The 14,735-nt window shown below is 40.7% G+C and overlaps 1 protein-coding gene across 1 annotated transcript in view; it reads right to left on the bottom strand.

The window, feature by feature from the left end:
* Window positions 1-14,735, bottom strand: part of lrch1 (leucine-rich repeats and calponin homology (CH) domain containing 1) — a gene marked incomplete at its 3' end in the record, with an annotated part of 120,665 nt that overhangs the window by 46,896 nt on the left and 59,034 nt on the right. Inside the window, exons 3-4 of the mRNA XM_080456964.1 lie at window positions 11,380-11,506; window positions 8,130-8,235 (exon numbers count right to left, since the gene is read on the bottom strand). Of these exons, the coding sequence (XP_080313090.1) occupies window positions 8,130-8,235; window positions 11,380-11,506 (233 nt within the window). The remainder of the gene's footprint in view (window positions 1-8,129; window positions 8,236-11,379; window positions 11,507-14,735) is intronic.

The raw sequence follows: 14,735 nt of genomic DNA, 5'->3' as shown, positions 1-14,735 counted from the left end.
TTTTACTTGTGCCTCAGGAAGCTAAAAAAGCAAAAAAAAACAAATCAGAGGGTCGGGAAAGGGAAACAATATTTGAAGTCAAGTGTAACAAAAACATTGAGTTTTTCCGGCCTTCATCCATGCACCCAGTGGTTGAAAAAGTACTCAAATGTTTTACTTAAGTAAAAGTATCAATACTGCAATGCAGAAATACTCTGTTACAAGTGAAAGTCCGGCATTCAAAATTGACTTGAGTAAAAGTAGCATCAAAGTGGCATCAAAATGTACTTAAGGTACCAAAAGTAAAAGTACTCATTATACAGAATGTCCCGTTACAAGTTTTCAAATGTATACAAATATTTTTGAAAATAGCAGATCTACAAGCTCAATGCGTTGCATCGCGACGCATTGTGAGCTTGTAGATCTGCTATTTTCAGATGGCCAAAATGTATATAGGGCTGAAGTGGTTAATGTATGTTTTGTAATAATACAAATCTACAAAGTAACTAGTAACTAAAGTTTTCAAATAATTGCAGCGGAGTAAAAGTACAATATTTGCCTCTGAGATGCAGTGGAGTAGAAATAAAAATATTGGAAATTGGATATATTCAAGTAAAGTACCAATACCTCAAAATTGTACTTAAGTACAGTACTTGAGTAAATCTACTTAGTTACTTTCCACCACTGTATGCACCTCTATCGGAGCCATGTTACTTGATTGGTTTCATCTGGTAGCGTGCCATGTTACACAATAGAAATACAAAAAAAAAACATTAAAATACATGCTTATGTATGTATGCTCATTTCCTACCGATCTGACCTCCAGATATCATTTTATGAATTCAGTCGAGAACCCATAAAACACTGCTGGGTCGCTTTTCCTCTGGAAAGCTGTTGCATTGGTGGCGTCGTGCCCAGAGGTGACGTGTGTGACTGTCCCCAACGTCCAGAGCACTATAGCCAGTGGTGGAAAAAAGTACTCACATTTTCTATTTAAGTGAAAGTATCAATACTGGAATGTAGAAATACTCTGTCCGGAATTCAAATATTACTTGAGTAAAAGAACAAAAGCATTGGCATCAAAATATACTTAAGAGTACCAAAAGTAGAAAGTACTCATTATGCAGAATGTCCCATTTCACAAGTTTTCAAATGTATAAAAAAATTGCAGATCTACAAGCTCACAATGCGTTGCATCGCGACGCATTGAGAGCTTGTAGATCGGCTATTTCTAAAAGGCCGAAATTCATTTAGGGCTGAAGTGGAGACGAAGTAGAGATGAAGTGAGGACGCTTTGTATGTTTTGTCATAATAGTCAAAAGTAACTAGTAACTAAAAGTTTTCAAATAATTAGTGGAGAAAAAGTACAATATCTGCATCTGAGATGTAGTGGGGGGGGCAGAAGTAAAAGTACTGAAAATTGGAAATACTCCAGTAAAGCAAAAAAAATAATACCTCAAAATTGTACTTAAGTACAGTACTTGAGTAAATGTACTTAAGTTACTTTACACCACTGGCACTAGCTTACTGTAGTTCAGCCTCTTGGCGACTGGGAGAGCGTTTTCCGAGGTCAGGCGGAGGGCACAGGATATTTCGGGGAACAGAATGGGTGTGGCGGCACAAACACAGAGCTGTGTGGTGGAAGCTCCACCACCTTCCACTGCTTGAGGAAAGCGAATTTAACCCTTTAAGACCCGGGAACGCATCCGTGTCATTTTAAGATTTCTTTGGCTATATAAAAATAGCAGATATACAAGCTCATAGCGCGGCACCGAGTGCCGCGCTACGAGCTTGTAGATCTGCTATTTTTTTTTAAAATTGTGAAAATGTGTGCAAATCTTTAGGTTGAATATATATATATACTTTTTTAAAGCAAAAGTTTTTAACTCAAATCTTTTTACAAATTCACTCAAATTTTACAAATGTCTTGTAAATCCTAACATTTTTTTTTTCCTAAAGTTTTTTTTTATATATTTTTTTACTTATGTTGCTCATTATTATTATCAATGGTTTTCAAACTTTTTGTGTCAAGGACGCCCAAAATAATATGTATTGAACCCCCTCCCATCTAAAAATATGTTGTTCCAGGGACACGATTTTTCTAAAAATAGCAGATCTACAAGCTCATAGAGCGGCACTCAGTGCTGCGCTATGAGCTTGTATATCTGCTATTTTTGAATAGCCAAAGAAACCTTAAAAGGACACACATGCGTTTCCTTCCCGGCCTTAAAGGGTTAAATGAATATAAAGTCCTTTACCGTCTCGATACACTGCAGGGTTGTTGAATAAAACAGGCCTTACAGTCTAGATCAGTCTGGTTCTCAAAGTGGGGTCCGGGTACCCCCCAGGGGGTCCTTGATGGGTTTTCAGGGGGTCCACAGCAAAATGTGTTAACCCCTGAAGACCTGAGGCTGATTCTACAAATGCCTTTTAAATAAGTAGTTCTCAAGAAAATAGCAGATGTACAAGCTCACAGCGCGGCACGAAGTGACGCGCTGTGAGCTTTGTATATCTAAAATGACACAGATGCTTTCCCGGTTTTAATGGGTTGATAATATAGCATCAAGATGACTTGAACCACTTTAACCCTATCTTATACTTAGGTTAAGAGCTTGTAGATCTTCCGTTTTCGGAAAATCTTGAAACATTTGGAATAATCTTGAAGATTTTCAACAATACAAATGTTATGGGGGTCCTTTTAAGATTTCTTTGGCTATTAAAAAATAGCAGATCTACAAGCTCATAGTGCGGCACCGAGTGCCGCGCTATGGGCTTGTAGATCTGCTATTTTTGAAAAATCTTGAAAATATGTGCAAATCTTTGAATATATATATACATTTTTAACTCAAATCTTTGCTTCTGGGGGTCCCTGGAACGAAATAGATATCATTTTGGGGGTCCTTGACATCAAAAAGGTTTGAGAGCCACTGATATAGCAACATAAGTAAAAAAAAAAGAATGTTAGGATTTCTAAGACATTTGTAGAATCCCCAGAAGCAAATATTTTAGTTACAAATGTTCGCTTTAAAAAAATATATTTATTCAAAGATTTCCATGTGTCCCTGGCACAAACTATTTTCAGATGGGGGTTTACGGCCAAATACATTAACTCATTCAGTGCCCGGCTTATTTATGGCAGTTTGGCTCTGAGTGCCACAGCCAAAATTCATTGTAAAAAAAAAAGTGCTTAGGAGCCGAGATACAGCCTTTTTCAGTAAGAAGTTAAACAAAGATTCTGGAGCAGAATATTTTCAAATCATGATATCTTGGGTTCTGAACATTTTTTTTTTGGACGTCTTAGACGTCCAGTGGCACTTAAGCAGTTAATGTGGGGGTCGTTGACATGAAAATGTTATATTCAAAAAACTACAGGTTTGTTGAATATAAAGTCCTTATAGCCTGGATAGGATACTGTAGGTTTATTGAATATAAAGTCCTTATAGCCTGGATAGGATACTGTAGGTTTGTTGAATATAAAGTCCTTATAGCCTGGATACTGTGGGTTTGTTGAATATAAAGTCCTTATAGGCTGGATACTGTAGGTTTGTTGAATATAAAGTCCTTATAGCCTGGATACTGTGGGTTTGTTGAATATAAAGTCCTTATAGGCTGGATACTGTAGGTTTGTTGAATATAAAGTCCTTATAGCCTGGATACTGTGGGTTTGTTGAATATAAAGTCCTTATAGCCTGGATACGGTGGGTTTGTTGAATATAAAGTCCTTATAGCCTGGATACTGTAGGTTTGTTGAATATAAAGTCCTTATAGCCTGGATACTGTGGGTTTGTTGAATATAAAGTCCTTATAGCCTGGATACGGTGGGTTTGTTGAATATAAAGTCCTTATAGCCTGGATACTGTGGGTTTGTTGAATATAAAGTCTGTATAGCCTGGATACTGTAGGTTTGTTGAATATAAACTCCTTATAGCCTGGATACGGTGGGTTTGTTGAATATAAAGTCCTTATAGCCTGGATACTGTGGGTTTGTTGAATATAAAGTCCTTATAGCCTGGATACTGTAGGTTTGTTAAATATAAAGTCCTTATAGCCTGGATACGGTGGGTTTGTTGAATATAAAGTCCTTATAGCCTGGATACTGTAGGTTTGTTGAATATAAAGTCCTTATAGCCTGGATACTGTAGGTTTGTTGAATATAAAGTCCTTATAGCCTGGATACTGTGGGTTTGTTGAATATAAAGTCCTTATAGCCTGGATACGGTGGGTTTGTTGAATATAAAGTCCTTATAGCCTGGATACTGTGGGTTTGTTGAATATAAAGTCCGTATAGCCTGGATACTGTAGGTTTGTTGAATATAAAGTCCTTATAGCCTGGATACTGTGGGTTTGTTGAATATAAAGTCCTTATAGCCTGGATACTGTAGGTTTGTTGAATATAAAGTCCTTATAGCCTGGATACTGTGGGTTTGTTGAATATAAAGTCCTTATAGCCTGGATACTGTAGGTTTGTTGAATATAAAGTCCTTATAGCCTGGATACTGTAGGTTTGTTGAATATAAAGTCCTTATAGCCTGGATACTGTAGGTTTGTTGAATATAAAGTCCTTATAGCCTGGATACTGTGGGTTTGTTGAATATAAAGTCCTTATAGCCTGGATACGGTGGGTTTGTTGAATATAAAGTCCTTATAGCCTGGATACTGTGGGTTTGTTGAATATAAAGTCCGTATAGCCTGGATACTGTAGGTTTGTTGAATATAAAGTCCTTATAGCCTGGATACGGTGGGTTTGTTGAATATAAAGTCCTTATAGCCTGGATACTGTGGGTTTGTTGAATATAAAGTCCTTATAGCCTGGATACTGTGGGTTTGTTGAATATAAAGTCCTTATAGCCTGGATACGGTGGGTTTGTTGAATATAAAGTCCGTATAGCCTGGATACTGTAGGTTTGTTGAATATAAAGTCCTTATAGCCTGGATACTGTGGGTTTGTTGAATATAAAGTCCTTATAGCCTGGATACTGTAGGTTTGTTAAATATAAAGTCCTTATAGCCTGGATACGGTGGGTTTGTTGAATATAAAGTCCTTATAGCCTGGATACTGTAGGTTTGTTGAATATAAAGTCCTTATAGCCTGGATACTGTGGGTTTGTTGAATATAAACTCCTTATAGCCTGGATACGGTGGGTTTGTTGAATATAAAGTCCTTATAGCCTGGATACTGTGGGTTTGTTGAATATAAAGTCCTTATAGCCTGGATACTGTGGGTTTGTTGAATATAAAGTCCTTATAGCCTGGATACTGTGGGTTTGTTGAATATAAAGTCCTTATAGCCTGGATACTGTAGGTTTGTTGAATATAAAGTCCTTATAGCCTGGATACTGTGGGTTTGTTGGTAGAGCATCTGATGTTTCAACAAGTTTTCCCCCTCAGGGATAAAAATAAAGTTTTATCTGATCTGACCTCATTCAGTTCATTCTCATTCTGCTTGTCTTCAACTTGTGTTTAATATAGAACTGGGGGAAACCAGTTCGTTCTGCAGTCATGGAAGTATCAACACTTTACATATTTATTATTACTTTTTTTGTATTAACCACTTGAACCCTATAACGTCTGTATTCTGGGGACGAACATTCTGCGAAAATAGCCGATCTATAAGCCACGCAACACGGCGCAACGTGACGCGTTGTGAGCTATTTTCGGCAAACAAATGTAATACAGAGCCCTGGGGGACCCCGGGCATCTAAGTACAGTATATAGGATTTTAACCTTTATCTATACTTACTGTTAGTACTTGACAAGCAGCATGTAAATACTCCATGACAATCTCCCTATTCCTATTCCTTCCATTAGAAACTTTTTCATGTCAAGGACCGCCAAAATTATATGTATTTGGCCATGGACCCCATCTCAAAATATTTTGACCCCCAGAAGCAAAGATTTGAGTTAAAAATGTTGGCTTAAACCTATATATATTCAAAGATTTGCGCACATTTTCAAGATTTTTCAAAAATAGAAGATCTACAAGCTCATCTATGAGCTTGTAGATCTTCTAATTTTGAATAGCCAAAGTATACAACGATGGTTTAAGTGGTTAAAATGATTGTGACGCTATAACTTATTTAGCTGGGGACCCCCTGGTACCCTGCCAAGGACCCCTGGGGGTCCACGGACCCCACTTTGAGAACCAATGCTGGTCCGAGATCTAATCCTGCCACAAACCTTCTCCCCATGTGCCTCCAACATACTGTTAAATATTGTAATAACTTCATTTGTATAGCACCTTTCATGCAAAAATAATGCAGCCCAAGGTGCTTTAAATACAAATAGCAAATTATTAAAGAAATGCCGTAATGATCAAATGCTTACAAAGCTATAGAGCATTTTAGAGCAATTTGAAAAATAAATAAACAATACAGTTTAAGGAAAATCAATTAAGAGTGGCAAAAAAATCATCATTTCTAACCATAATATATTCCACAACGAAGGGCCGGGAAAACAGAAAGTGGCCTCTCTCTCCAGTGCACTAATGAAATACTTTGGTAACATCTAAAAGGAAGATCTAAGTGTTCCGTCTGGAACATAAAATGAAACGGAGTGTGTGATATATGAAGGTGCTAGGTTATTAAGTGCTTTATAAACAAATAGAAGGGCTTTAAAATCAACTCTAAAAAAGGTACAAGCAGCCAGAAAAACTGGAGTAATATGATCTCTTCTCTTAGCGTTACTTAAGATTCTTGCTGCAGCGCCGTTTGCCTGCCAATCCATAAGCCAGGTTTAATAATATTATTTATGGTCTCGGTTCTGCTGTCTAGGCTTCTGGGCTTTATGAATTGGCAATGCAATCTAACTTATGTCCCCTTCCTAACTTGTATAATCGCTACTCTGGCATCTGGTATTGCACAAACACAAAGTTTGACAATCCCAGATACAGACGCGACATCATGCAGCGTCTTAACCAGGGCCTCCTTTCCCTGGCACGGCACCTTGGTGACGTGACGCAACATGCCGCAACGCAACATTGTCTGCCTGTGTCTCTCTCCTGCGATGCGTGCAGCTGTGGTCCGTTTGTGGGCGACACGGCGGTCCACGTTAGCGCAAAGGTTGAACACAAAGACTAAAACTTAAACTATAATGGTAGGAGAGAAAATTGACTTTAACGTTGTCCCTTTGCATCGAGTCCCAGAATCCACTCGTCGTTCCACTGAGTGTCGGTGTAGCCTACCACGCTGTCTGTCTGACACTTCCATGTGTCACTGAATCGTGACAAGCGGAAACTGTCTCCTCCTTTGTTCTGGTTCACTGACTTCAGGCGCACTCAATTACACTGTATTAGAAATTAGTCAAACCAGTAATCAACCCTCAGCTGCCCAGGGCCCTTAATATCCTTAATAAACAATGTTATGGTCTAATATAATATCATTCTCACATCTGACTGTAACAATCATTCTAAATTACCAGTAGTTTTCTAATAGATGTATTTGGTAATAAAAATTGATTTGGTAATAAAAAAAATGTTACTGGCCCGGACGGTTGGCGTAACCATCTGGGCACCTAGGCTATCGCGGGTTCGACTCCCGATCCCGATGACCTTTTCTGCGTATCACCCCCCCCCCATCTCGCTCCCCATTTCCTGTCAGTCTACTGTTCCTATCAATAAAGGCAGAATAAGCCCCCAAAAAAATACTGTGATCGAACCAGCTTGTAATTAAAGCATGTAAATGCTATATGTGCACGCTTATGCATCTTTCAATTTGGGCCAGGCTTAGTGTTCCTGAGGAGAGGAGAGGCTGTTCATGTGACGTTGTATTTGATCGAAATAGAGAGTCGGATTCAAACCTGTGTCCTCGCGTAAAGAGCAAATCTTGTCGGGCAGAAACCTCTTAATTTTTAATGTTTTACCCCCCCCCCCCCCCCCCCCCAGAAATTAATACCCTACTTCGTCATACTACAGTGTCACACAAAAGTAGCAAAAAATAGCAAATCTACAAGCTTTCTGCTACTTGGGGTATTATTGAATTTGAAACCTGAAAAGTAACAGTTTTTTCCACCTGACAGTAAGATACACCAACTGGCTGAGCCACCAGGCACCCCTATGGACCGTTTATTGTACATTATACAATCTCCCTCATACAGAACGGGCTTATACAAAGAACAATGACAACAGACTTAAAGTGGAAAGCGTTGAGGCTCACCTTCTGGAAGGACACAGAGCAGGTTGCGACGCACGTTGAGTTCTCGCAGGGCCTTGAGTCTGCCGATGTGCCGGGGGAGAGCCGAGATCTCGTTACAGCTGACGTCCTGGGGGGTGGACAGTGGACACACAGCAAAACAACACAACTCATATTATACATCAGTGTTTTGCTGTTAACCCGTTCAATCCGGGAACGCAACTGTGTCATCGTGATTTTTTTTTGCTAATCTTTGAATATATATAATAATAATAATAATAAACTGTATTTGTATAGCACCTTTCATGACATGAAATGCAGCTCAAAGTGCTTTACAGAGCAAGAATACAATTACAGTTAGAACCAATTTAACAATAAAGCAAACAAAAATAAAATAAAATAAAATAAAAGCAAAAGCATAAAACAACATTAAAATAGGCAATACAGTGAGGAATTAAAAATCAACCAAAGAATCAGCTAAAAGCAAGAGTGAAGAAGTAGGTCTTGAGCTGTGCTTTAAAGCTATCGACAGAGGCTGCCTGTCTTAAGTGTAATGGGAGTTTATTCCACACTGTCGGTCCGTAAAAGCAGAATGCTGCTTCACCGTGTTTTTTATATGTCATTGTAGGCACCTCGAGCAGGTCAGCTCTTGAAGACCTGAGGGCCCGGTTTGGAACATATCTCTCTAGGCAGTCATAGAGGTAGGAAGGTGCCAGACCATTTAGAGCTTTATAAACTATTAAAATAATTTTAAAATCAATCCTAAAAACAACCGGGAGCCAGCCTATATACATTTTTAACTCAAATCTTTGCTTCTGGGGGTCCCTGGAACAAAATATTTTGAAAACATATCATTTTGGGGGTCCTTGACATGGAAAGTTTGAGAACCACTGATTATAGCAACACAATTTTTTCAAAACAAAACTGTTTCAAAGATTTGCGCAAAATGTTCACGATTTAAAAAAAATAGCAGATCTACAAGCTTGTATATCTGCTATTTTTGAATAGCCAAAGATATCTAAAAATGACACAGATAGATGCTTTCCCGGTCTTAATAGGTTAGAAACTGCTAACTAACGATGGTCTTGTGATTAAAACACCTGCCTTCAGGCCCACACACACACACACTGGCCTAAAAAAAACTAAACCATCCCTCCAGAGACTTTCTACCTGCGTCTCCTCTTATTCTGTCTGCCAGCAGAGCAGGTGCAGCCAGGCCTATCTTCTCCTCCTCTCCTCCCCTCCTAGCTTCTCCTCCCACCTCCTCTCCTCTCCTCCCCTACCACCACCTCCTCTCCTCTCCTCTCCTCTCCTCCCCTACCACCACCTCCTCTCCTCTCCTCTCCTCTCCTCCCACCTCCTCTCCTGTGTGGTTCTGTTCTCAATGATTTTCACCTCCGCTGGAGCAGAAGTGAATTACATAATAATAGCAGTCAGCAGCTCTCAACCCCCGACAGGGAGAACTATGTGTTCTGAGCCTGACTCTCACACTCACATGCACACACTCACACACCCACACACTCCTACAGCACCAGCACCAGTTCCATGAGGAAGTCCCTTAAGGGAGCAACGCATTTATTTTCTTGCATGTCTGGTGACATAACCCACCCACACACACACACACACACACACAAGGAGGGCATGGCAGTGAGTATATACATATTATATCGATATCGGCTTGGATTTGGGATATCATAATATTGTGATATGGCATTAGCGTTGTCCTTTCCTGGTTTTACTCAAGGAATTTATTTTAACACATTGGGTGCCAGAATTTTATAATAACAGAATACGTTGGGTGCCGGGAATCTCACCGTTAACCTCCATTGTGCTGTTAAAAGCTGTAGACTCCATGACGAGCAATCCATGAAAAAAAAAAGCATGCCTCCATTTTACCCGATGGTGCTGGCTAAAGGCTGGAACGATAACATCTCTCACGCGAGTAACAATGGCGGAGCCATCGCGGATGCAAAATGAGTTGTTTTCCCCATAGAAAAAAGTTTCTGAGTTATAGGCGTTTTAGAGAAGGAAATAGACCGGAAGCGGATGGGGAGCCATGTTTTTGACACGGTGATGCATCTGGCCTATCCTTCTCAGAATCGCCTAGGGTGATCCCAGAGCTGCTCTAGCCCCTCCCGCATGGAAATAAACTAGAAAAACAAAAAGATAAAACTCACGTATTTATACGTTTTTTAGGAAAGTTGGCACTCCACGCCACGGGTGTATTTGCAAAACCGTACCGGTACGGTTTTGGCACTCAATGTGTTAAAAGGAAGAGAAGCCAACGTCATTCTCTCTATCCTGCAATTCCAGCTGGCAGATTGGTCACACTGGGTGGCAGACTCACACCCAAAGTCGGTGAAATAACATCGGCGTCTATGAGACCTGACTGGACAGCTTACGGACAAACACCATTTCTGAACGATTGAGACCTTTATAAAATAATCGGCTCAGGAAAATAAAAGAAGAAATTGTTTTCTGCTGTGTTGCTTTTCGGTGCGTGTGTACACTGTATCATTTTATAGAGGTATCAAAAGAGCACAAAGTATGTTTTTGAACGGCCAAAGTATCACAAGGCTGTCCACCATTTCCTGTCTGGCAGACAAATCTCGCGATACCTCCGAGACAGAAACGATACCTGCCGCTGTTTAGATGCCTCAATAAAATGATTTGCTTTGCACATCAAAAAGCAAGTGATTAGAAAACAACCTGTGATACGTCTTCTTTTATATTCCTGAACCGATTATATGACAAAAAGGTCACAATCGTTCAGAAATAATGTTTGTTCATGAGCTGGTCCAGTCGGCTCCATCCACTGCAATGTATTTCATCAAACTTCCGGTGCGAGGTTTGCCACCCATGAGTGGCAAACCTAGAGGGCGGACTGCACGACTATCTAGAGGGCGGACCGCACGACTCTTCCTTTCAAAACCTTCCTTGGTTTTACTCACTTATGTCCTATATTTTAATATAGGTCTTAAGAGATCTGTAGTTGTGATATATTTTGAAAAATATATATAATAATTATTATTATATCATCACCACAGTATGATATTATCATCATAAAGTCGATAGAGGCATGCGATCAAAAATAATGATATTTCATTTTGTCCATATCGCCCAGCCCTAACACACACACACACACACACACACACACACACACACACACACACACACACACACACACACACACACACACACACACACACACACACACACACACACACACACACACACACACACACACACACACACACACACACAGTAGACATACTAGTTCCATGAGAGTCCTGAGCTGTCCGATGGTTTCGGGGAGGCTGACCAGCTTGTTGTTACTGGCGTTGAGCACCCTGAGTGGCAGACCGCACAGACACGCAGGCAGCGCCCCCAACTGGTTTCGACTGCAAGGACAAGAACACAACCACCAGGTGACAGTTAGGACAAGAACACAACCACCAGGTGACAGTTAGAACAACCACTCACTGCACAACATGTTATAACTAGAAGGTCAGGTAGGTTATTGTGGGCCAGCAATGTTGATGGAATATGAAAGATCGGACAGATCCGTCTTGATCACATGACCATAGAGATAATGTGTACTGATTGGCATGATGTTTGGACAATATCTGTAAGAGTAATATAAACAAAAATCTAAAGCAAAGGTCTGCCTGCTGGCTGCGCTATAATATGCCAATGTGAAAAGGGTGGCATTTCTTCCTCGGCCGCTATAACAGGCCGATCTGAAAAATGTGCGGCAGAGGTTCTCCTCTGGCATCACAGACGGACGGACACACACACGGACAGACGGACGGCCTGGCGGAGACAATAACCAGGACATTCAAATACAAACTGTTATAATAACCAGGACATTCAAATAGACACTGTTATAATAACCAGGACATTCACTGCACACACAATGTGTCTAAGTTCTACATTATGCTTCAATTATATACATAGTCATTATGATGGAGTCGCATGCCGGAAATAGCTGAACTACAAGCTCACAACGCATTGCATCATGACACGTTGTGTGAGCTTGCACATCTGCTATTTCTGGTCCATGACATTGTTGCATGACAAAAAATGTACTGTGAAAAATGTGCTCCTCGGAGCACAGGTCTCCTCCGCCAAGCCACGTTGCCTACCCAGGGCCCGCAAATGTTGTAAGGCAGTGAGACGGACGGGACAGACAGACAGACAGACAGACAGACAGACACGAAAACATATAGTCTCTTACGGCCACAACCAACCTGGCAGAGACAATTAGGCTTAGTCTGGCATTTTTACTGTTAGAATAAAGAACAGCAACACTCCACTGAACTAACTACCTAACTGACTGACGAGCTGACGAGCTAACTCAGCAGTTAAACTCCTGGGACTCTACAATTATGACAGGTAAAATACCAGCTTAGTGGCCTTGCGGTTAGAGTTTCCGCCCTGAGGCTGGGAGGTCAGGGGATTTAATTCCTGGCCCGGGTCATACGAAAGACTATAAAAACTGGAACCCAATGCCTGACTGCTTTGCCCTCAGCATCAAGGGTGGGGGGTAAGACCCTGTCACATACTAGATTCATGTCCATTCGTGTCCAGATGCAGCCTCACGCTACAGAAACAGGAGCTAGCCGCCTGACCTATGGGCCACATGGCTCGGGAACCCTTGGTTTCCCAAGGCTACTTACTACTAGGTAAAGTGATGCATGACATAAATACTGTGACTCAAGCTGTCATTCATGGAAAATCAATTCCAATAAGCGGCCCTGCGTCAGTCACCCTTTTGGGGCTGATTTTCCAATAATGACTGCCTCACTGTACATAATCCCACTTATTACATGGCTACAAACTAAATCTAAAACTTGACACGAAATATTGATAAAACAATTATGTGATTGGCTTTCATGAAGCTTCCACTTCCATAGAAAAATAAACATAGGCAGAACAGTAGTCTGTTGGAAGGAAATAACAGATCACTAAATGTCTTGATTGACCAATCAGAATCCAGCGTTCAACCAAGCTGTGTAGTGATTGGGAGTGAAACCAGCAGGGTTAGGGTTAAAAACTTAATCTGGTCCACGCTGGGCAAGACCTAGCCGGTTGAGTGTCTAAACGGAAGTACCGGAATTTGGCGGAGGTACCGCCCAAGGAAATGACGCTTTATAAATCCGTTTACATTCTCTGTGAATGAAACGAGTGATTGGTCGAAAAAGATCGTTTCCGGGGTAACTACGTACGTCGGAAGTCCCGCCCCCTAAATACAATCTCTGCTTTAGTTCCGTGACCAGGCTCTTCTCTTCGCAGATGAGTAAAGGCTGGGAACGAGGCTAAATCTGGCCCATTTGAGCGAAGCCAGCACACATCTTTTTGACTTGTCGAAAAGAACAGATCTACAAGCTATAACACCTTGAAGATCTGTTCCTTTCGGCAAGCAACACCGTCACAGGATTGAGTATAAACTGACAAAACACAAAATATATATATATACAACCAAATCTCTTGCTCTCACAAACGGCAGTGACGTGCGTGCAGCAAAGTGCCGCTCGACTGATTAAAGCAAGCGATAAATAAACGTGAAAGTGCTGCAGTTGCAATACCGTCTCTCCGGCCCCCAATTAAACTCACCACAGTACACTGTTAAAATCATCAGTGTTTATTTAACTCTGAGAGTGTACAAATGGAACCAAATGGACCCGTACGGGTCCATTTGGTTCCATTTGTACACTCTCATAGTTACAGACTCTTACGGGTGCGTTTGGATCCACCGTTTCACAAAAGCTCTGAGGAACTTATCAATATTTTAAGAAGAAAGCCTCCTGGCTCTCTCATAAAGATTTCATTGGCAAAGGCCAGAAGTTCTATGTTATAAAATAAATATGTTATATAATGGACTGATTTTACATTCAGAGTATATATATATATATAATGCACAGTTAGTGTTGTCTTGTATAATAACCCATGGGAAAAAATCTCTCTCACGCACACACTTTTCCTTTCTCTGCCATACATTTCTGCCTAAGGTGGTGTGTGTGTGTGTGTGTGTGTGTGTGTGTGTGTGTGTGTGTGTGTGTGTGTGTGTGTGTGTGTGTGTGTGTGTGTGTGTGTGTGTGTGTGTGTGTGTGTGTGTGTGTGTGTGATAGTGTGTGTCACACACACACTATCAGAAGGGCATAGCTAATGTGTAGAGCTGGCCATAAGTGTCAGAATATTCAAATATTCAGCAGGTTGCCATTTCAAAATCTCAATTTCAATATTTAGACGGTTCACTTTTTATATTTTAATCATTGCACGGCCAAGTCACCTATGCACATGCGGAGATGACAATATTGTCGCAAAGGGACTTGATTTGAGTTACTGGCTATTTAATTCAGAACAATTATTCCAGCTATTCACAAATGTGCGGAATCTCCAAAGCTTGTAAAATGGTATTGGGGAAAGGCCTTTGTGTGTGCGCTTCTATGCAGACCCTGTCATGTTAGTTCTATGTAGATAAAATGACACAAACATACAGCTACAGTAACCACTCAGTGATACATCCTCCCACGCCAGCTGGCTCAAACCGACAAACACCAATAAAGCACACTCCACGGAGCTCTTCTCAAATGTTTCCCAAACGAGGCTGAAAACCAGATAAAAGCA

This window comes from Gymnoscopelus braueri (assembly GCF_963280865.1).
Source record: "Gymnoscopelus braueri genome assembly, chromosome: 18".
Taxonomy (NCBI): Eukaryota; Metazoa; Chordata; class Actinopteri; order Myctophiformes; family Myctophidae; genus Gymnoscopelus; species Gymnoscopelus braueri.
This window is presented reverse-complemented; position numbering and strand designations above follow the sequence as displayed.